Source organism: Carassius auratus, chromosome 11 (assembly GCF_003368295.1).
Source record: "Carassius auratus strain Wakin chromosome 11, ASM336829v1, whole genome shotgun sequence".
Classification (NCBI taxonomy): Eukaryota; Metazoa; Chordata; class Actinopteri; order Cypriniformes; family Cyprinidae; genus Carassius; species Carassius auratus.
Window position 1 is genome coordinate 1,892,945 of NC_039253.1, and position 26,210 is coordinate 1,919,154.

Consider the following 26,210-nt stretch of genomic DNA (forward strand, 5'->3'; position numbering starts at 1 on the left):
TGCTCTCCCACACTACACTAAATCACCAGATGTCATGTTGCACATTATCAAGCACTAGTTACAGCTGCTCAAAGCCAAGTACACACGCATAACAATACATTTCTGCTGATAATGACCTCTCTGTGTTTGTAACTACAGCTTTTAATCTCTGAAAGAAGGTCATGTGAATCCATGATTTATCAGCAGATGGACTTTGTGATTTCCACTCACCTGCTAGAGCCTTGATGCGCGAGCGCTCGAACAATCGGGCCGAGCTGTTCTCATTGTCCCATTCGTCTTCCCAGCGGTTGTTCACACTTTCCTGGTACTGCTGCTGGATGTCCATGTGGTCGTATTCTGCGGCTACTGTCGTCATCCTGACCTCTGACCTTTCGCCTTTTCACCGTACACACTTCCTCATGGGCGGCTTCCTCTGAAGCCCTGCAGAAAGAGACGGAGGGGTCAAAGGTCATTTTGGTTAGGGAGCATCCCAGTTCATGAACAAACCTGGGATATTATTAGATACGTAACAGACATGACTACTGAAACCTACTATGAATCTTTCTTTCTTTTTAGATCATATTTTCTGCACTGAATTTGGGAGATAATCTGCTGGAATTTTGTACAATGGATTTAAAGAAGATAAAATGGGGTTAGAATTCATTTAGGCCAAATACTCAAATCAAGTATCCTCCTTTTTTTATGGTTAAAAAAAATAATTTTATATTATATTATATTATATTATATTATTTTATACTCCTTTTATTATTTGTTTCAGCAATTTAGTTTAACTGTTGCATCCTTTTAATTTAAAAATAAAAATGTTAATAACAAATAAAATATATAATTTATATACACCATATTTTATATATAAATATATTTATGCATATATATTTATATATTTTTCGAAATTATATTTTTAAATAAAAAGGATGCAACATTTAATAAACAATTATTTTGTAGTTATTTAGCACTATTACATCCACCAATTATCTAATCAAATTTTTTGTTTCATTTTGTTTCCTTTTTATTATTAATTTGGAATAACATGCTCTGCTGCAAGTTCACAACAAGACCATTGAAGTGTTTCATGAAAGTAAATATAAATAATGAGCTAAAGTACAAAATAAATAAATAAATAAATGAAATAAAATGTTTTTCCTCCCCATCATCAGTGACTCAGAAAAACACTTGTGATCTGCTGACCTTTGCAAAGAGACAGGACTTATTTCCCATCAACCCACTCTCGCTCTCCATCTTAAAACAGCTGCTTCAACATTCATTCATCCATCACGAAGCACATCTCAGCTCTGCTTTAAGCACCTACTGCCCCCCGCTGGAGGACCCCAGAACTGCCCCTGTGACGTCACACGGCCCACAGACAAGCACAATCATGTGGTGTTCCTCAGCCGTGAGATAACTGATATCCATATATGCACAAAAACACCCATGCAAAGCTAAAAAGCATTGCTTTTCGTTATGAAAACATGGGGCGGCGTTCCTGCATGCAACGCTTATCTTTCTAATTGCTACCATAAGGATTCGGTTGTACAAGGTCAAGCAAAAACATTTATTTATACCATCACTTACTGTTTATGTTTATTATTATTACAGTACAAATATATTAGATATTTAACCCAAAAAGAAGGAAGCAATTATTACATTTTAAAAGTTGCAGTGAATACTAAGAGTAGTTATGTATTTCTTTATAATTATATGCTCTGATAAAAAGTTCACAAGACAAGCAAAGTGTAAAATTAAAAGAAGGCATAAATATAGACAAAAGAAAAGTGAAGTAAAACGAAACGAAATAGACCAAGGGAATTTCTTTTTATTATTGTTTCAGTCGTTTTTTTTTTTTTTTTTTTTTGATTTTATAAAAAAAAAAAAATCTTTATAGGTTTGAATTCTATTTTATTTCAGTTTAAGTCATTTTTACGTTTTTTACGTTTAAGTAATCTAAATATTTACATTTTATTTCATTTCAGCTTTATTCAAGTCACTTTTTAGAATGTTTGTATCATAATCATGCTTTAGTTAATAATATCAACACTGGTTGGTTTGGATAAGATGGTAATACCATGGCTTTGTGTTAACACTTGGGGTTAAATAGATGAATAATTTAACAGATAATAGATCTATCTATCATTACTGTGTGCTTGATTCACTTTAAAGGCTCAGCAGCACAAAAACACACATGCAAAACTAAAAACACACTGCCTTTTAGTGTTAAAACGAGAGGCGCAGTCCATTTCTCTAATTGCTACCATAAGGCTTGGGTTGTAGACAATCAAGCATGTTCGGCTGCACTCCTGTGAGATGTTTTTCTTCAAATACCTCCCACATAAACCTCTCTGAGCTGTGCATGAGCGACGCCGCACTAAAACCTCCCAGTATGAGTTTCCAGGGCATTTTCATCACGAGAGCAACACCCGTGTCCCAGAAACTGCTCGTGGTGCGCTGCTAAATATAACAGCGCCGCTGGGAAAGGCTTTTTTACTTCTCAAGAGCTCAGAGATTCGGCTTCAGAGCGAACGGCGACCAGGATGACACAGAAAGCAAGGAGAAAGAGATCACAGCATTCAAGACAATGTCACACGGACTCAATGACGGTAATACTATGTTTAGCGCAGGGTACTGAACTAGCATGTTATTTATTGACTAGAGTAAATGCAGATCTTCAGGTGGAGTTCAGACAGCGCTGGAGACGTTCTCATGTCAATATGTGAGCTGGACTGATGGCTCTGTCTGGCTCAAAGTCAAGACGCACACATCTCATTGATTTAAGTCAGACGAGCGTCTGTCCTCTGCAGTAAAAGCCTCGGTCGAGTGCACTGATGCCCATCTTAATCACCGTCCTCTCTGACTCTACAGAAAAACACACATAACCTGTCTCGCCAACTTCTTTCTTTATATGAAAGGTTCATCTTACAAAACAACAACTACAAAAAAGATATAGATATGTCAGGCATACACTGTACCATTAAATATATCAAAATATCACATGAACACAGTTACTGAAGAAAATGTCCATGTGCATCTATATATTTTTTTAAGATGCTGCTGTAATACTAAGTTTTTCTGATAGTTAAAAAGCAGATGCTGATTTTTCAGTGACATTATATATATTAAGATAACTCTGTATTATCACTTTTGAAAATGCATCACATTATATATTTCTTTTTATTTTTGTATTGTTTACATGCTATTGCTGTTCTAAATGATATTTTATATAATATATCTATATATAGTTTTTGCTGTGTAAAATACAGCATTTATTTTTGTTTCAGTTGTAGTTTGTGCTTTTTTCATTTATATATATATATATATATATTTCTGTATAGTATCCATTTATTTTTTTACTTTTTATTTCAGTTTTAGTAGTTTATTATGTGCTTTTAATTAGTTTTTTTATATTTCTGTTTAGCTTAATTTTTTTCTGTAGTAGTTTTTTTTTTTATTCTATACAGTATTTATTTTTTTTATTTCAGTTTTAGTAGTTTTAGTTTGTGCTTTTTTCATTTTTATTCATTATTTTAATATTTCTGTATAGCATCCATTTATTTTTTATTTCAGTTTTAGTAGTTTATTATGCGCTTTTGTCATTTTAATAAGTTTTATATTTTTATATTTGTTTAGCTCTTTGTGTAGTGTCATTTGTATTCGTTTTTATTTTTAATATCTGTATAGATTTTTATTTATTTTTTATTTGTGATTTATTTCAATGAATGAAAAAAACATTTGAATAAGACACGAGGCGATAATTATAATTTTTTTAAATACCATGCTACTTTGTGTTAAATACTACTAATATATGTGCATTACAATTTGATTAATATACCATCTGATAGCCCTTCTAAATCACTGTATCACATTAAAAACTGCAAATATGTGAATCAAGGTCAAAACCATCCTGAGGATCTAAGCATGATATTGTGTGAAAGCTGATCCAGGTGACAGACAAGGCTTTAGGATCATGCTAACGCTAACACACGTTTATGTGAGTGTCAGCATCGTGTGTGTTTGTTTCCGTCCATACTGCTGAGGTCAAAGCTAGCGCTAGCATGTACACGGAGCTGCGCTAGTCTTGTCTGCAGAGCTTTTTATAGCAGCGGCACTGGCACACACTCACAGACTGCATTAAAGCACAGCAGAGATGGACTGAGAGAGAGAGAGAGAGAGAGAGGGAGAGAGGGAGAGAGAGAGAGAGACAGAGAGAGAGAGAGGGAGAGGGAGAGAGACAGAGAGAGAGAGAGAGAGATCAGATCTGGCCCAAAACCACACAGGCTGCATTTCAGATCATATAAAAAGTATTTGCTAATCAGGGTCAGAAATTTACTTTTAAATTAAGGGTCAATTTTGCCCCTAGAATTGATTTCCAGGGGCATCGTTTTTTATGATGATCTCATTAAAAGGTGTTGTTTTTATGTCAAATACTTATATTGAAGCAGATACATCAATCAAACACAACACACATTTATTCTCAACATCAACAAAAGCAATCAAAGATGAAACAGGATCTACATCTGAGATGGCATTTAGAGTTATTTACACATTAGTTAAAATCAAGCCTTTAAATTGGTTATATTTCCAAATAGCATAAAAAAACAAAATAGTTAATAAAAAATATATATATATTTTAAAAAAGTGAGCAAAAAACAGTAAAGCGATCGAAAAGCCCTCGTTATAATCATTAATACTGTCCACACTACAAAAATATCTTACTTACAGCTGTTCTGCATTTTTTCGTTGATGATGATGAGAGAATTTACCAGTTTCAGTTAGAATCCAGTCAGAAGCTATATTTTTTATCCACCTATTTTTATGCACATAAAAATATTCTCATTTTTTTATTACAAAAAAAAATAAAATAATAATAAAATAAAAAAAAAACTGAATGGAAATGCCAAGATCTGCATTAATTTTCTGAAAAATGTTCATAAAATACTTATGCACTCAACAAAGTAGGACAGATTTCTTATCCAGTAAGAAAACATGTGCACAAACTGCGACTGATAATTAATGTGCATTAGGGCTGTCAAAAATTCTGAAAAACTAAATACAAATTTTATACTTAAATATAATCAAAATTAGAATTATATTTTAATTTAAAATGCATAATGAAGAAAAGCTATGGCTGCATCACAAAAAGACATGACTTCACAACGGGACAGCATAACTGGATCTGAATGGCACAGCATCTGAAATGCTAGTTTTGTCATTCTAAAATGCTTTAGGAAAGTCTCGTCAAAATGCTTCATTATGATTAACTCCCAAAACTGTGTTCCTGAACAGCAGACTCTGAAAATAAGATAACACGACAGCGTACTCTGAAGCTGGTAATTTAATGCATACAAAAATGCCTTCTCAAATTGCAGCAATTATTTTTCTCTTTGCAATATTTAGCGCAACTTAATCAGGAAGTGACGGTTTTGTTCTCTTAAACTCACTGGATTGAAATGGTGCTTTATTTGCTAAACGCTAATCCCAATTTCGTGCATAAGTTAAATTCATAAACGGTGACAAATCAGATGCCTCTGATGAGTTATCGTGTTCATAAACTCAACACAAACACTTCATTGGTTAAAGCGATCAATGCTGCAATCTGTGAGTGAAAAGAAATGTTATGCAATGTAAGCAAACTGTTGTAAATCAAATGCCAAAATGCACACCTTCGTTCATTCAGCTAGCTGTAATAGATCTAGCTTAATTACAAAGTTAAGAGGTTGTTTTTCAGGTAAGATGTTCCCTTCGAAGGCAGCTTTACTAGGTTATAGTCATAATCATTATCTTTCTGATGTACGGCTCTGCTGTTATCAGCTCTGAAAGACCATTACTGTCTACTTCTCCCTCCATTTCTCTCCACAGATTCGATTAGCTGGTAAACAACATGAGGATCTTATATCAGACCGCTTCGACCGAACAATCTGCACAAACTGCTGATCTAATGAGAGCACATGCCATCGTTTAAAACCTCTATTTAAAAGCTGATTGGTTGAAATGTCACATGACCCATTTCTGAGGTGTGGCCTTCTTCTGGTTAAATCAACATACTTTACCAAGAAGTTTGGGGTCGATAGGATTTTAAGTCTAAAAGTCTCTTCTGTACACCAAGGCTGCATTTATTTGACCAGAAATACAGTAAAAATTGTGAAATATTATTACAATTCCAAATGACAGTTTTCTATGCGGATATAAAATCAAATATAATTTATTTCTGTGATGCGCAGCTGAATTTTCAGCATCATTCCTCCAGTCTTCAGTGTCACATGATCTTCAGAAATCACTTGAATATGATGATTTACTGCTCAAGGAACATTGAGTTGCTTAATATTTTTGTTGGAAAACATAATTATTATTGTTTTCAAGATTATTTTGATGAATAGAAACAGTCAAAGTGTGAATAGTCACATTTTTATAAATGTAATGCATCCTTGCTGAATAAATGTATACATTTTTTTAAGTTCAAATAAAGCAATTTTCAATTAACTAAATTTCATTACACTTTTATCTTACTAACCGAAATGTATAATCAATAGCTAAACATTCATATAGTGATTAATAAATAAATAATTATTTGTATTATCTACAATTCATTTTTTATAATAATTAAACCAACTGTTTTTATTATAATTAATTATAAAATAAAAGAATAATTTTAGATAATGCTCTATAATAATTATATAATATTATGATATAATTTTTACTGGTAGAAAAGTAAATTGTTGTAAGGGTTAAAGCTTAAACTGATTTTATTAGATTTTTGTAAAAGATCAATTCTTGGCATTTTTCTGGCGCATCTCGTCTACAAGGTCACACACCTTGCACTTGCTTCTTTTCTATTAGCGGATGAGCTTTATATACATTTTTATAAAAGCTTTAAAAGCTTTTCAAGAAGCCAGCCCCGAGCTTCACATCCCGGATCGATGGTGTGTTAAAACCAATATGTGACGATCAGCAGTGAACTCATTAGTTACAGCCGTGTTTAGTGTTTCCTCTCATCCGATCATCTTCAGGAAATGAGTGCTGGGATTCGCATGAACACTGCGGCCTTCATAAATGACCCGTGTTGCACTTTCATTTGTGTGCACTCCCCATGAGATGGAAACGACTGAAACCCCTCTGAGAAACACAGTTAGCTAGCTATTATGAACGAGGATGAATCAGGAAACTTCAACTGGAGCCAAATAGTTTCATGTAAGCGCTTCACGGGAATAAACGACCCCGAGAGATGCATCGCGATCGCAGCCAACAAACGGGCGTTCGATATGACAGTCTTGTGTTTCTGTGACCCACTCGAGCCAGGAATCATGATGGGAGATGCATAATAGCAATCATCGGATTGAGAGAAACTTGGAAATTGTTGGTCGCAGGAGGACGAGGCATGTGACCTCCAGCAGGGGGCAGCAGCACACGAAAACAAAGACCGGCCTCTTTGTTCTTATAGAGATTTCAACAGAGCGGATCTGAAGGGTGAACGTCTGAGGAGATGTCATAAAGGCTTTGGCTTGTGTGACCCAGATGGTGGCTATAAAAACACGAGTATCTGATCAATGTGGATTTACGATCACGCTAAGATCCAGCACGTGGGGTAGAGTTCAACGGGGTGAAGCTCTGTAAGCAATGTCCAGCTCATATTTACAAGCCAACTCAAGGGGGGAATTTTTTTTTTTTTTTTATATATTTTGGGACCTTAACCTTATAAATAATTATTTACTTTTATTCTCTAAATAAAATAATAAGAATAAATAATAATATATATTTTGGCATATTATATGTACTTAAACTTTCTTTGCTTTTTCCACCCCTTCCTATCAAAATTAAATAATATAAATTACATGCAATTCCTATTCATAATATTCTTCTAAAATATATATTTTTTATATTTAGTATTAATATTCTTATTAATGTATATTAAAAAAAAAAACATTTTAGGACCTATAAAATAATAAAATCTTAACATTGATTGATTTACTGGACTGTTACATTATTTTTTATTCTCATTCATGTATAAAATAAAAAATTCTGCATATTTTAGGACATTCAGGATTGTGATATTATCATTCCAATTCAAGTACAAAAAACTTATACTTTTGCATATATCAAGTCCTTATAAATCATGCTTTCATATTTATATAACACAGTAATGAAAACAGAGTACTAAAAATTCTACCATGATGAATAATTTGTGTTATAGAAATGACCTAGATTTAGGGAATAAAATCATTAATTGGGACGAAAAGTTATGCGATGCACGAAAAAATGCACAAAATTAATAATGCACAATGCAAAACATCCGAATACTAATGCAAAATAATAAACAATGCTTATTTCTGTTGTTGCATATTTTAAGGTATTTTTGCATATTTTAAGGTCTAACAAAACAAATAAAATAAACACATTTGTTACATGACTAACAAATAGACTATTGCATGTCACTATTTTAGATTTTTTTTTTTTTTTTTAGGAGCAATAGCAAATTTGTTTCTTAATTCAAACGAATAATAATTGATGAGTATATGAGTATGTGCTATTTTGGCAGAAACTCTGATTACCATTATACTGCCAATCTCAGACAATTGTTATTCTTACAGCTTATTAAACATTTAAAAACATGTAAAATGAAGGGAAGAAAACCTAAAAATATGTGTTTTAAAAGACCTGTGTTCATTTAATGATTTGACATGAATAAAAATCAGATTGGTACATGTTCTGGAGAAAGCATTAGCTTGAGCAGCAGAAGCAGGGATCCTTTCTTCATCTAAAGCTGTAATAATTATAGTGACTATGGTATTTTTGTGGAACGTGTGGTTACCATGGAGATATTTGTGCGTGGGACAGTACTGAGATCTGCTACTCAATACGTTGCCTAGGTTACACTGACATTACACTGCCCCGCTGATGAACGAGTGTGGGACGAATCCTTCATTCTGCTGGAGCCCTCCACCCTGATACAGCCCACACACACACACACACACACACACACACACACACCGATACAGCACCGTATCAGCCCATGCACACACACACAGACACACACCGATACAGCACAAGCACACACACTCACTCACACACACACACACCAATACAGCACAAGCACACACACACACGCACACACACACACCAATACAGCACAAGCACACACACACAGAAACACACACACACACACACCAATACAGCACAAGCACACACACACACACACACACACATACACACACACCAATACAGCACAAGCACACACACACACACACACACTACACCACCGTATCAGCCCATACACACACACACACACCGATACAGCACAAGCACACACACTCACTCACACACACCAATACAGCACGCGCACACACACACGCGCGCACACACACACACACACACAGACACACACACACCAATACAGCACAAGCACACACACACAGAAACACACACACACACACACACACACCAATACAGCACAAGCACACACACAAACACACACACACACACACACACACACACCAATACAGCACAAGCACACACACACACACACACACCAATACAGCACAAGCACACACACACACACCGATACAGCACAAGCACACACACACACCAATACAGCACAAGCACACACACACACAGAAACACACACACAGAAACACACACACACACCGATACAGCACAAGCACACACACACACGTGCACGCACACACACACACCAATACAGCACAAGCACACACACACACAGAAACACACACACAGAAACACACACACACCGATACAGCACAAGCAAACACACACACACACACACAAACACCAATACAGCACAAGCACACACAGAAACACACACACACAGCAATACAGCACAAGCGCGCTCTCACACACACATACACACACCCTGATACAGCCCACAAATAAATTATACAAATATTTTACATATTTAAACTATATTACTATATATTAATATTACATATTAAGACAAACTATATATTACAACATATTAAAAAAAATGTACTTACAAAAAGACATAATAATAAAAATAAATCAGAAAATAAACACTCATTCAGAATAAAAAAAAAAACCCTAACAGTATTTAAGCAGTATCTCAGTGATCATACTTTAGTAAATGCTAAAGCTATGTTTCATCTGTAGATTATAAGGTTGCTAAGGAACAACGCGGCCAACGCTGAACAGAAAGCGCCGAGAGCGAATGCGAAGCTCCATCTGTTCTGTATCTGTGCAGCAAAGAAAATACTGGCTATCAAACAGAGCAAGACAGTGCTGAAGAAACTGGGTCTGTTCAACAACCAGAACTACACAACAGGTTTTCATGACACCAAAATATCATCAGTTCATTATAACATAATATATACATATATATACACATGAGCACACACAGAGGTGCATTTCACAAATTTGAATATTGTGAAAAAGTTTGTTTGTAACTAGTGGTTGACCGATATATCGGCATTTTTCGAATATCGACATCGGCCGATAAGTTTATCTGTTTGGCCAATGCGTTCGAGGCGGGACTTTTATTTTGACGGCAGTGCCTGAACACAGTAGACCACGGACAGAAGTAGGTCTAATAATTAAATATAATCGTTAAACAAAGGAATTAAAATGTATACAAAAAAATATTACAACGACTCCTTTTATATTGTTAGTAATAAAAAGGCAAACATTTGTCCAAAAAGAAGACACTTATCTTTTTAAAATCCTAATGATTGCATGTAAAAAAGCTATCACTCGGTCTTGGTTAAAGATTGACCCACCTCGGACTGAACAGTGGAAAGAAATAGTGGAGGAGATACACTCAATGGAGAAGATGATATACTTTCTACATATCAAAGGACATGTATATAATAAGCGCTGGTCAAATGGTTTGCATATAAAGAAGCGGAACAATTTTAATACTTTATTTTATTTTGCTGTTATATAATTTATAGTGCCCCTTGTTCTTTGTCCTTGTATGCTGTGTTGTAATTAAGAAAAATGCCAAATAAAGAGTATAAAAAAAAAAATTAAAAAAAAAGGTGAATATAGAACATCATGAAAAAAAGGCAAACATTATACTTTATCGTTTGCGGTCAGCATTCAGCAAATATGCATTTATATAGTTTAAACAAATATTGAATGACTAATGAACATCTTATTTCAAAAACCTTGCAAACTTAGTCAAATCCAGCAGTGAGATCTTATGAAGTGTGCATGTGTATCCTGCATGATCGCGTGTACTCGTGACTTAAAAAAAAAAACGTTAAACTTGTGATTTCAAATTATGTAGCGCTTCATGTTTTTGTTCAAAGTCATATTCATGTCATTTTCTGTGTGCTGTGTGTAGAATGAGTTTTACCTTGGTTTAAAAAAAAAAAAGGTTATTCCCAACGCACACACAAACTTCCCAGAATACTAAGTGTCTAATTGTATTTTTATTAAATATTTGTTTATTTGTGAAAAATACTTTGTCGTTTAAAGTTTATTTTACACATGTATTTTTTTATCCATTTTCAAATGATTAAAAATGTCTTAAATATTAAATAAAATAATTTTATTTTCCAAGATATCGGCATCTGCATCGGCTGTGTAAAACACAATATCGGTTGACCACTATTTGTAACATTTCAGAAAGTGAAACTTTCATATATACTAGATTCATTACATGTAAATTAGAAAAGTTTTGGTTAGCCAATCAAGCACAGTGATATCATGGTCAGCTAACCACCAGGAAGTACGGGTGTGTGATAAATATCATCTGTTATTATATCCTAATTGTTGTTATAACTATGTACGATTTGACATTATCTAATATTTTTTTTTAAACCACTAAAAACAGCCCTACAGAGGACACGCATACGTTACATACAATACATTGTGAGTGTGCATTTACACATCACACACCTGCAAAACCACAGTCCATTAGCGGAGTGTGTGACGTCAACACGACAAACACACAAAACAGATGTTAAAGCCTTCACCAACTGCTAAAGAGGACACAATTCAATCCTGAGCAAGTGTTTGTAGTCGTTCCATCATTACGCCATCGCTCTGCCAGACAGACACGTTCCCACGCGGATCACATGAGGAGAAACCAGGTATTTTTCAGGATTTATGCACCAAAATAAATGTGAGTATTATTCTTGTGTGATTGCGCGAGTACAGCCTCGTCTTTCCCTGTGGAGGCCAGCTGGAGGAAAATAAGGACGATTCCCTGGAGATCAAGAGGGAAGCTGGGCACTTTAGAGAGGGTTAGGAAGTTCCCATGACTGACATGCCAGACCGGACTCTTCCCGCTTCTGGGAAAACATCATTAGAGTTTGTGTGTGGAGTTAAACAACCAAAAAAACATTCAGAGGAAAGCTCATTTCAGTGAGCTGAAGTACATCTGAACCGGAGAATTTATTAAGAAGTAATTATTTGCACGTCTATCTATCTATCTATCATTTTTCCTCACTGCAATAAAAATTCTCTTTAAAAATAGATTATTTAATATTTAAAAAATACAAATCAAAAAGTGATATTTAATATTATCACTTTTTTTTACATGTTAATATAATTATGTTTATTTATTTGTTTATTTATGTTCAAGGGTATAGTTTTTGGGGTTATAAAAATTTGGAAAATATAATTTCGTAGTTTTATGTACAAATTGTAACATTTGTAACTTTGAAGTTGTTACAGTTTATATTCTATCTAGAACAACATTTGCTATAAAGTGAAGGAAAGTACATGTGAATGAAATATAATGCATATGCATATTTAGTTACCAACTTTTAAACTTTAGAAGAGTAGAAATACTAGAATGTTATTAATTATTTCTCTTATTTTGATGGTGGCCAGTCGTTTTTCTGGTTCTTTTCACATGCAGACTAGATTGTATCTCCCATGCATCTCTCCTATAAATAAATGTCCATTTAATTAATAGAACATAAATCATGTTTCTTCAAACACTCAGCAGATCAGATGCGGTTCTGCTTGAGTTTCAGGACAAATTCACATTTGCAGCGTTGCCAGAAGTCAGTTTACAGAGGCACCGGGCCAAAAGATCTTATTATTATATCTTGTTTAGTTCTTTGTGAAATGCATGCAGCTAGCATGATATATGGCTAACAGATGTGAGACGTCAGGAGAATGTGAAGAAATCAGATGCTATCGAGCACAGGAAGAGCACAGTTGTTCCTATAAGAGAGTAAAGAGACTAAACAGACACCTAATATCTCATGCTTCATGAAGAGATCTCAACTGTGCCTCAAACTGAGCTCAGACTCAAACATTTCCTGCCATGAATAAATACACAGATATGTACTACCTCTAACAACAAGAAACTATTTTTTGAAAATGTTAATACCTCCAAAGTCTCACTGCTGTAAAGGAAAGAATAATTAAATCAATGTATTAATCAAATTAAAATCAATACAGCAATATTTATTTTTTTTTTTTTAATTAGAATACTTAAAAATGGAAAAATAAATAATAAATTAATGTAAATAAATAAATAATATGTGTAATTAAAATAAATGACAACTAAAAAATTTAAATACATAAAAATAAACAAAGAAAGAAAAAAGAAGAAATATATATATATATATATTTTTTTTTAGAAAATAGATATAAATATATAGAAATAGATAGATACCAAATTCTTATAAGGTGAAATTCTTCACATTGTGTTTAGCTCTGTTCTCTTACTGCATGTCACCTAGTGATTCTGTTTCTCTTGTATATTGATGGATTAGTGTTGGGTTATTTTCACTGCGCTCATATTCAGCAGCAGCGGGTGTTTGTGTGTGTGAGAGACACAGGGACAGCGAGATCCAAACGCTCGTCTGTCTTCTGTCAGATCTCTGCAGACACCATTAGCTCTGAATGTCACAGAGAATGAGCTCCATTATGACATCACTTCCTGAAGCCCACAGACTCTGGAAAGTGTCTGCAAAGAGCCAGAAAAAGAGTTCATTGTGACTTCAATCTAAACCAGAGACCAAAGGTTTCCCGGCAAACCTAAAATAGCTCTATGAATCGAGCTTCTGTACACAAAACCCTTCGACAACACGCTTAGGCCAAACTAAGCAAAGAATAAGACTGAGAGAAAGAAATATGTTGCATGCATTTGTGCATTATATTTTAGATTTTGGACATATATCAAAATAAATAAATTTCTAAGAAATACAGAAAAACTAAATGTATACATATTTATTTGCATAATTAATTGTACTGAAAAATTATATATTTTAATGCCATTTAATAAATAAAATAGCATACAATAAATGAAATACATGCACATTTTGGCATCATTTCTGAAATGTTATTTTTAATGACACTATTATATATTATTAAATGTTTTAATTTTATTTATTTATTAAAGTATTTTTGTGCCAAATTTAAAAGAAATTATATTTTGCATACATTTATATATGATTACACATATTTTGCACATATTTAAAAAGAAATACAATGAAATGGACATTTTGTAAATTGATTTATTTGCTTGCTTTGGAACAATTTGAATCAGGGAGTATTAAATGTAAAAACAAAGTCTTATTTTCTTTTCTTTTGATATGCTACTGTAACCAAAACCCAGAGAAAATGAGCTTTTAACAGATCAACATGTAAAATATTACATTATTCTGTTGGGAAAAAAAGCCTTTTCCGCACTGGATTTACAAAGTGAAAACAAAGATCAATATTTAATTATGATCATTATTGAATGAAAATGCATTTTTGTAAATGCATGAAAACAGAAACATTTTTTTTTTTTTTTTGCTACTTAAGTTTAAATCAGAACCACTGTTAAAACATCACAGCGCCTGCAGAAATGATCTAATGACTGGAAACTTAGAGGCCAAATAAAAAGAGCACTGAAATCATGGCATATTTACACTGTTGATTAATCTTACATAACCTGCGATATAATACTGGACATGCTTGCAGGACACCACACCCTGGGCTCTGGCAGGCAGACAGAGGGAATTGAACACATCCCGTTGTGCGTGGAGCTCTGGATGTCATTACACTCACACACAGCATCTACACTCGCTCTCCTCTAGATCTGTGTTTGTCACACACAGCCTCCAGCTGAAGAGAGTCTGGGTCACACACTCAACAAACAGCAGCCGACAGAAAAATCCTAAATCAAAGAGGACTAATAAATTACTTTTAGATGATTCAAAAAAGATGACATATACTTACACTGAAATAAAATATAATATCTGAGTTATTCATTAAATTTCAAACATTATAATTTTTTTCTCATTTGTCAAATTTTAGATTATAACATAAAAAAATATGTAAATTGTTTAAAATACAAATTTTAAAAGACTATTGCATTACAAACTAAACTATTATATTTATATGCAAATTTATATCATAATAAATAATAACCATAACAAAAAATATTAAACAATCAATTTGTACAATTTACAGAATTTTATATTATTATATCTTCCAAAAAAAGAATACAACTGATAACAAAGTGAATTATTTATATATATATATATATATATATATATATATATATATATATATATATATACACATATACATACACACACACACACTTATAATTAAATAACTATAATTAAACACACTTATAAATACCTATAATTATTCATGGATTTTTTTTTTTCAAAATACTATAATACTTAATTTTTTCCTATGCACTACTTCTCTTATTTTATCTGTTCATATTACCCATTCCCCCATTGTTAGTTTCTATTAGTTTCTCATTGTATGCAGCACACCTGCAAATGCTTTAGTACAATGAATGCATACTGCATCATGCCAATAAAATGCTTTACAGTAAAATGAGAAACAAAGACAGAGTTTCTGCACTGACGAAGGATGATGATGATGATGATGATGATGATGATGATGCAGGTTTTCCACTGAAGGATGAACTATCTGATGGCACAAGGACTGTGAGATTTCATTAAGCTTTTACATCATATTGATTTGTTTCTCGCATTTCTAGAACAACGTGACCCGGCCATCTGATCAGGCTTCAGAATCGATAGTGAATGTGCTGGAAACCCTCCCAAATCACAGCCGTGACTCCACCAACTACAGGACAATCAAATCTGAGCAGTTTCAGACATCGTTGAGTTTTCTTCAAACACTGGAGACAAAACAGTCCAACAGTGTGCACTGGAAAATATATTTAGGTATATATTTGTGAGTTATATATTTGGATTAAATTTAAAATTCATTTCCATTTGAATTACACAAATTATAAAACATTATACTTTTTTTCGAAAATGTATAATATTATGAAACAAAGAAAAATGTTAAATATATTTTTTAATAATTAAATCGCTAACTAAACTAATGTTTTATATTTTTATGCAAATTATAAAATGTAAATATTTTAAATAATCATAAAATTAAATATCAAACATTATACATTTTATACAATTAATAGAATTTCATATTATTATATCTATACATTTTGTAAATGCATTTTGCATTTAAATAAAATCAAATGGATGCAAATAATTAAAAAATAAACTATGCAATGATTTTATTTTTTTCATAATTGTATGAATGTCACAATAAGTTTAATAGTTTGTGTTTAAAATGCATACCCCAAATGCATGGACATTTAGCATGCAATTAATACATAAATCTTAAATTTAGGCCATAATATTTTGAAATGTATTTTTCGACAACTTTAACACGCTGTCCTGTTGCTTCTTTTTAAAAATCAGTGATGGAAATATCCAGGACACTTTAATCAACAGCATTTAGAGACACTTCCTGTTTCAGTCATGCACGGGGACTATGGGAAAAGCATGAGATCAGTGGAGCGCGGCCAGCGAGCGTCCAGTGTTTCAGATGACCTCATGTTTTCCAGGCCCTCGACTCAGACAGATGTGAAGATTCAGTCTCAACATGATTTGAGGAATCATTCATGCTGGAATAAACACCTTTAACTCATTCACGGTCTAACATATTCTGCTGCGATACTCAGCTGTGAAAATACAACTGCAACACAGAGGATGCATCAATGAGGGAAAGTGAGAGAGAGAGAGAGAGAGAGAGAGAGAGAGAGAGAATCTGGATTACACATTAGCATCGTGACCTTGAAAGCCTCTGTCTAATGCTCTGCGCTGTCGGTTCCTTCACGTCTCATTTTGAAGGATAAAAACCTCCAAACGGAGGCAGATAGAAACATGCTTTAATCTGCATTCTACAGGGACTTCTTCCAGCTAATAGCTGTGCTTCTGTTAACATGCCATTCACAAGATGAGCTTCAGAATGACAGTAAATAAACACCTAAACCATGGATTGATGGGTTTTGCAAACATTACAGCCATCCAGTTCCTGACACTGATGCATTTTGAGATATGCACAAATTTTGAGATTAATTTCCTCACAGGAATGAATTAATTAATATTTTTATTTAATATTTTGGAACTTAATAGTGATTGCATTTTTCAGGTTTTCTTTTCTTTTCATTTCTGCTGATAAAAAGGCAAGATTCCTCCACAAACTGATTCATTTCTTGTTTTATCATATATGCTATTCAGTGTAATTTTCTCGCTTCATACTTTTACTAGAAGTCGGCATGGCAAAACATAAACAAAATGTTTTTAAATAAATAAATAAATACAACTTACAAGTGTAAATTTAAAATGTTATTTCAAACGTACAGAAATTATTTAATAAAAATACTTTTGTCATTATGTTTCTGCATGAATGAACAAATAAATAAATAAATACAAAAGCTCAATTATTTAATATTATTGCACTATAAACTGAAAACATTGACAATCTGATTTTTTTAAGGTGAGTTGTTGCAATCAAGTTATTTTAGCTATTTAAATAAATTTAGTTGACTAACTTTCAGCAAAATGTATTTAAATGAAGCTCAAATAAAATAATCGCAACCACTCAATTAATATTTTTTTCAGTGTATACTTAACTGTATGCAAACAAAAAGAAAACAAAATGTTTATATATAATATATATAAATATATATATATATATATATATAATAATAATATTTGAAATTATACAAATATACCTCTATATTTATTTAGAAATATATTTCTCCTAAGAATAAAAGGCAAGATCTCATTACAAACTACAAAATCATATTTTTTTCATTTGTATTGCATTTGTATTGCATTTGTATTTTAACTTTTCTACTTTTGGAGCTGTGGAGTGCCAACTTTATTTTTTTATTTTATTTTTTCTTAATTGTATTATAACATCATACTTTAAAATACTTAAATATGGACTAAGCTTATTAAAAAAAAAAAGAGCTAAAACATAATAAATAAGCATAAGTTTTTGCCCTGATGTTTCTGCACATCTATGCTGGACTCACAGCGATGAGATCACCAGGGAGGAGCCGCAATGTATTCTGGGATTGGGCCAGAAGTTAGGACTGAGAGAAACACAAATGCATTACGTGTCTGTGAGAACAGCTGTGATTGATCTGCTTTTATCATCTGTTTTTGTGTGATAACAAACCTCAAAGTGACAAAACTCTTTATCACAACACTGAAGGGATTCATTATCGATAGAGCTGGGTGATATTTATGTCAATAACAATAAACTCAATGTGGATTAAATCTAAACAGTCGATGACGCAGCAGAAATGAAGGCGCGAGTAAATGGCGTGGTTTTGTTTACTACACAAACTTAAACACACATGATACTTACGCAATTTTGGCATCTTCCATCTAAATATGAGGACATGAACACATAAACTTCATATATACTGCTGCTATGAGAACGATTTCACCAGCTTTTACCGTTTCATTTGAGAAAAACTGCCGTCGATTTCAAATACAAACTGAAAGATCGTCACGATAACCCGCCAAAATAAAAGTCCGGATTGACGAAGAAATTACGACCGGAATATATTAGCGCGCCAAAATAAAAGTCAAGTTTAACTTGAAAAAATAAATAAAAATGAAATATATTAGCTACATTGGTTTACCAATTGTACGTTTCAAAGTTTTATTTGTTTGTTTGTTTAAGGAATATCATTAAAAAATAATAATAATCAATGTTTTGATATGTATAGTTCTGTTGTGCAGCATTTTATTTGACAAAAAAACACAATGTTTTGCAGTAAATTTATTGTGGTATTGTTAAAGTTGTATGAATTTCTTTTTTGACTATTTTTATGCTAAATTTTTATCATAAAACACAGAATACAGAAAAAAGCACTGAATTTTGAGAAAAATAATACTGATTCAAGGGCCCCAAAATAAAAGGTAGCACTCTGTGGAGTTTATTTGTGAGCAAACAAGTTATGTTTACACTCATTCCTTATGTCTAACAAACAAGTTTCATACATTTCTCTCTCCGTTTATAATAAATAAATACTGATTAACCACAGACTTTTAGCGTGTCTTTGCACTTTTAAAAAATAAAGGCCTTTAACATTCATGGAAACACCAAAGGTTCTTTATAGTTCTTAAGAAAAACTGGCTATTTTCAGAAGCGATGACTGAAACATTCTCATGGGAAACAGTTGTTTCTTTTATTGTATCATTATGAAAATTCCCTTTTAGAAACAAGTATGTGCTTAATTTCTCAGAAAATGATAATGGAAAACACAAAGATGCCAGTGTACTGCATTACGCATAAACTTTTCAAGCTTTTCAGAAGCTAAACTGCATTAATAAGTGCATTTGGCACTTTGGCAAAGAGCTGAAGGGTTGTTTAAAAGCATCAAGGGCAACTCAAGATAACATACAAACATATGCGAGTTCCTGGCATATAAACACTCCCATCAGTATCTATCGACCAGCCTATTTTCACAGCCCTGACTGACAGCTCTATGCCATATGGATTACAGCCCTGGTTAAATCAGGGACACGCTGTACTGTAGTCTCACCCGCTTCTCTCCAGCCCTGCTTTATCCCTCAGGATCTCCAGGATCAGGATTTGATTAAGGTGCAGGTCGGGTCGTGACCCACAACAGCACAGCTGTTCAACCTTGAGCTTGAACGGGAGAACGGATCATGGAAAAACAGAGGACGGATCAATAACTGGACGCTGGCCTAAACTGTGCAGCTGGAAACTGCCAGAGACAAATCAGCGAAAGCTTCGGCCGGAGACCCTACAGGAAAAACAGGCGTGTTTCACAGTGAGCTCGATGATTAGTGTTTGCAAAAATCATTCATTAAGGTTCCAACTCTGGTTGACTAATGATTTTGAATCTTGAACCGATTCAACTGTGTTGTCGAATCAAATGAACGATTCACTCACAAATTAGACAACACTGTATCTTTCGAGTTTCACCAATCCAAACTATTTTACGAGTTGCTGATTTTGTACGCATTTGTATGATTTGATTCATTATATAAATGCATAAAAGCATATAAATTTGCCACCAATTCACCAAAACATTAATTACTTAAAAGTAATGAACACTAAAACCTTTATTTTGGCTGCGATTAATTGTTGCCCAGCACTACTGGAAATCTGATATTTAAACATTTAATTTTCAAGGTTTAAACCTGATTAATGCAAACACTCATACACTCTTAAAAATAAAGGTGATTACAAGGTTTGTCACAGTGATGCCATAGAAGAACCATCTTTGGTTCCACAAAAAAAACTATTCAGTCAAAGATTATTTAAAGAACTATCTCTTTTTTACCTTTTTATAATCTGAAGAACCTTCTTTCGCCACAAAGAACTTCAGATGTTCTTCAGATGGACAAAAAGGTTCTTCTATGACATCGTAAAGCACCTTTATTTTTAAGAGTGGGGAAAAAAATGATGTAGAGTATATAAATGGAATTTAATAATCAAATCGAATTTTTCTTTTTAAATTTTCCCAAAATCAAAATGATTAATTATATAGAATTATAAAAAATAAAAATAAAAAAAAAACATCAAACATAAATAAATGTACTATACCACTGTAAATATAAAAATTTAAATGTAAAACATAATACTTCATGAAAAAATATTTTTTTCCACCAGGAAGAAGTCTTTTCAAGAGGCTTCTTCTAATGTCTTCTAAAAGCTTCGTACTTCTCTAATCATCTCATGATCCTGCAACACATCAGCAGACGCAGAGAGCGAAGGGATCAAATAACCAAAGAGGAGAGGAGGAGCTGAAATCAGGAGAAAAGAGGAGACGTCCCGCACTGCAGACCTCACCCAGTCCCACAGGACTTTCCACATTTCCTCTAATTCAATCTCTGTTCGCTCCGAGTTCAGATCCACACCAACATATACGCTCATACAGGAAACAGTTCCTCAGCCAATGCCTTTTATTTACTCCATTGATCTGATGCAGCTGCTTTCTTTGATTTGTTGAGCCGTGGATATCTAATTCAAGCGAAATCTGAGCATTTAACAGAATGTTATGGAAATTATCCTAAATAAAGATGTGATCTAAGCCTGTACAGAATGTTCTGACGCACGCCTTTGTCAAACTGTGCGCACAAAACACTTCTGAAAATGCAATAATGCAACATTCAGCCCAGACTCTGAGACACAACTGGACGTTGCAATTAGTTTTGCTTCCTTTGAGGTCACCAAGGGGCTCTAAGCAGTTAGTACTAAAGCAACCGGGCAGACAAATGGCTTAGACGCTGGGTTAGACGCTCTCAGACCCAAAAATAAGAGCGTAAATTAAATTCCAGGCAGCCCGAGGAGTGGCAGCTGTAGAAACACAGAGAAGACATGAGCCGTTCCCGAAGGAGGGGGTGTTTCAGGCATGTGCTCGTTATCTGTTTTCTAAATGCATGATGTAGATATGGCCTCGCAATGTTCAATCAAACTGGATTTTTCAGTGAAATGAGAGACTTCTAAATTTTTTTGTTAGTTTAAACTCTGCCCCTTTAAGATCGCATTTAGTCCCGCCTCCATTTTTGAGTGCCACACCCACATTTCAACATCCAATAAACAACTGATACATAGAAGCAAGTCGCCGCCCAACATTTTTTCTGTTTTCGATAATCTGTTAAACAGAAAATACGAGATTTGTCGCTATTACACTTTCAACATCATAAAAAAGCCCTGCATTTGCGAAAAAGTTACTTTACATACACATTTTTAATTAAAATGAATCAGCATGTTGAATGCCACAATAATTTTAAAGTGCTTTTTTAATAAAAATACATTATACATTTTTTCCATTTATTCAATTTGTGAAAATCGTTGTTTTGATTATTTCCAGTTTTTTAATTGCGTTTTACTTGTGCATTTACAATGTAGCATTTATTTTTCAACAATTATGATTATTTGAATGAAAAATCTTTTTTAATTAAATGTAAACTTTCAAGAATTTCAAATGTTATAGCATTTAATAGTCTGATTCATTTTCAAAATGGTTCAGAAACGAGATTAACTGGTTCAGCTTAAATACATTTAAATAAGGTCAGATGGAAAATTTACAATATATTATGGAATTTTGATATGTAATGATTTTAAAATGCTTTATAGAATTTTTTTTTCTTTGCATGTTTGATTTGTAAAAACAGCATGGAAAAATCATGCTTTGATTATTTCTAATAAAGTTTTTTCTGTTTTCTGTTTTGCATTGAACATTGAGATTTTATTATGCAAAACAAAATAAAAATTTTAGCAGATACAAAATCTAAAATCTATATCAAATAGTCTCAAAAAAGGCTAAAAAAGCTGAATTTGTAAAAAAATAATTTGAAACTTTAACACCGGTCCTAACACAAACAGTTCTCTCTTAGGGGCCACCCATAGGGACCGTGTGTCCCTCACCTGTTGTCCACCGTCATGACAGCTGGTCCCACCGAACCTCGAGCGCTCCTCCCCTCTTTAACACACAGAGCGTCCCTGACAGTAAACACCGAACCCCCACCACCTGTCCTACTGTAACACCACCTGTGCTGTGAATGAACCCACCCTCGCCGTACAACAGGTATCCCTTTATATAAAAAACACAGGATATTGTGTCGCTGCACGCTTCGCTGCTCTTGAGAGGAAGCTCCATTTTGTTGGGAAGTGTTGGAGGGAAACTGTGATGTTGTTATTGGACAGGCGCACCGATGGAAATATCGACAGGAGAGTCTGTGAATTCTACTGCTTATTTTGGCTGCGATGAACCGACAGTGCAGGAAAGAGCTTGGGATTTGATTAATGCAAGAACATATGAACACGTTTAATGATAAGATCGTACTGATGCTAAACAATCAATCAAACTTCAATGCACTAACTAAAATAAGCTGGAGCCAATTTAAACCAGATACATGGGTTGCAAAGCAAGGTTTCATTACTCAAATACGCCAGAAACATTAACATGCATGCAAACGTTCAAGGAGTATTTCACCCAGAAATGAAAATTAAATGCATTCACTCTCAGGTCATCCAAGATGTAGATAAGTTTATTTCTTCATCAGATTTGGAGAAATGAATGGGTGCTGTCAGAATGAGAGTCCAAACAGCTGATAAAGACATCACAACAAACCACAGCACTCCAGTCCATCAGTTAACATCTAGAGAAGACCAAAAGCTGCTTGTTTGTAAGAAACGAATCGCTCATTAAGACGCATTTAACTTTAATCAGTTGTTTTCAGCCAAAATACGAGTGCATAATCCATAATAACGCTTCCTCCAGTTGTTCCTCACATCAAAATCCAGCCACATCTCGGTTTAGATCTGTTTTGGCTTGTACACACTGCTTGATCTGTGCAGATTTCTCTCCTGATTCAGACCAGACCACTATTTTACTGGAGAAAGCAATATTAAGGATATTATTTCAGCTGGAACCGATGGTTTGTGGTTAAACGTCTTGATGGATTTGTTTCTTACAAACACACAGCGTTTGTCTTCTCCAGATGTTGACTGATGGACTGGATTGCTGTGGATTACTTGTGATGTTTTTATCAGCTCATTCTGTTTAAGGCCATACTGCAATGCTATAGTTGTAAAGCAAGCTGAAGACATCTTCTTGAGCAAATAGGTCTGTGCATAAAGCTGATGCATCAAGAGCGAGAGAGAGAAAAAAACCCAATGCAGAGTGCATTTTCTGTGCCAAGCTCTTAAATGCCACAACACTCGAAAACCTGCCAAGAGCCCAACCAGAACCAAAGCTTTTACTAATAAAACTAACTCAATCGTATGCCAAATCTTGATGGGAAGGGGTAAATATTAATTAGAGAAGAAATGAAAAATAAATTTGTCTTCCGAAGAGCAAAAAGCAACATGGTGCTGAATGAAGCATCAAATGAAAGGCCATTTCACACCAGTGTGAAGAACGCTTCATGAGTTATCAGACGGCAGAGACAAATAGTTTTACACCAGATCTCATTCACACCAGTGAATCTATAGATCCAAAGACAAAAAGTTATTTAAAGGAACAGCGTGCTCATTTTATAAGATTTTGAGAATAATGCATATGCCAGCACTCTTAAAAATAATGGTTCTTTACTGGCATTGAGGGTTCTATGAAGAACCTTTAACATCCATGAAACCAAAAAAGGTTCTTTATAGTGGAAAAGGGCTATTTGAAAATGGTTCTTTGGGGAACCAAAAATGGTTCTTTCATGACATTACTTTGAAACTCAATTTCTATTTTTATTAGTGCATATGCATAAAAACTGCAAAGAAAGTCCCCAAGATTTGATATCCAGGTGCAAGCGTCACCAGAGACTAAACGTGGTCATGATATATAGTAGGTGTGGCTCTAGTGTATCAGAGTCACTCTGGGGTGTTCAACAAAAACATCTGGAGCTGCTTTAAAATTCAGTGAATTTGCGAGTTTCAGGTCTTCTTTAACACCTCTAAATCCCCTCCTGCTTCCAGCTATTAAACCAATGAAAGACCCTGCTGTCAGAACACACAATGCACTCTTCACCATCTCTAATGAACATTGCTGGGAGAGACAGAATAACTATGGGGCCTGCGTGGCGCTCGGAGGGCATTCAGCCTGTGTTTGCAATAGCATACAATAGCAATAGCAATAACATCCTCTGCATTTCGCCTATTCTATAGCTTCCTTCCTTAACTAGTTGTCTAATAAAACTGCTGAATATTGCTGGCTCTTTGACAAGTTGCATCAGCTAAATGCATAAATGCAAACAGCATGTGAAATTCAAAACCCATCAAAATAGAGCCGCAATTAAATCCACTATCCATTTTCTCTGCCATTTAACGTTTTCTTGACTCAACCTTTATGTTTATAAGACATATAAATTGGATTACAGTGCAAAATAGAGGATACAATGATAAGTGGATGCCACTTGTTGAGTCATGGCAATGCAATGAAGTCATGCAACAACGCATTTGAAACATGCTCTCTTCGTGCATACTATTAAAGAACAGCTGCACGGTACGCTAGTATAGCGTTCCGATGTTATGCGTCATGCGCGTGGCTTTATGACATCACAAACACTTGCGGAGCATTACATGCGTGCCATTATGACATCATGTCCGATTTCACTCGTCTCATGGTTTCTATTAAGCGCTAATGTGGCGAGTGCGTAACCCCGCACATGTGCGTTATTTATTTAGTGCGATGTTTACCACATCTCAAGCGATTACCACAATTTAACTCCACAACTGCAGAAATGTAACGAATAGCCTTCGATTATCATACGCACACGGACGCGACGCGACTCTTTGGAGTACCGCAGTGAGATGATGGGCACCGGATCAACATCCATTTCAGGTCACTGTGAGTAACGCGCCAGGTTTACACATTAGATGACGAGTTAGCGCATCACAAACTGCTAAATCACATCCATACAGTAAGATTACTCATTACAGTAACCCCTGGTCATGCAAATGCACGTCTGCGCTTTTAATAAGGCAAAACTCCAGCCTCGGGATCTGACCACGCCTGTTTGCATCCATATTCTACTGTACCGTTATCCACATGATTCATATAACCACATCAAACCTCAATCGTTATAATAACATACTACACTGTAATAACTAATAATGATTATGCATCAATGCTCTAAATCTGGATCAGCATTAAATGCTCCTGGATTTATATGATTGACGCAAACTCCTCTCATTTGGAGTCTATCACCACCCACGTATCCATGAGAAAATCTCTGTTATTATTGCGGCAAACGGGCCTAAGCGAGCGCGTTTCAGCCTGTGCGTTCTTAATAAAAGAACTGAAGGTAAAATTAAAGGTTTGTTTGTACTTACCGATAAAAGAATACGTGCTAAACTTCACCGCGTTCGGAGTCCGCAGCGCGCAGAGAGCGAGAGAGAGGCTGGACACACTGCGCTGGGAGTGACCGATGCGCACTGCCTCCCTCCCCGTCAGCTGCTGCACCGAGACACGGGGCGGG

At 34.4% G+C, this 26,210-nt stretch overlaps 1 protein-coding gene across 2 annotated transcripts in view; it reads right to left on the bottom strand.

The window, feature by feature from the left end:
• The window catches only part of LOC113110710 (spectrin beta chain, non-erythrocytic 1-like), a 93,988-nt gene extending 67,778 nt beyond the window's left edge, over positions 1–26,210 (bottom strand). For both annotated transcript variants that reach the window (XM_026274859.1, XM_026274858.1), the window contains exons 1-2: positions 26,065–26,210; positions 211–420 (exon numbers count right to left, since the gene is read on the bottom strand). In XM_026274859.1, the coding sequence (XP_026130644.1) occupies positions 211–355 (145 nt within the window). In that variant the 5' untranslated portion in view covers positions 356–420; positions 26,065–26,210. The remainder of the gene's footprint in view (positions 1–210; positions 421–26,064) is intronic.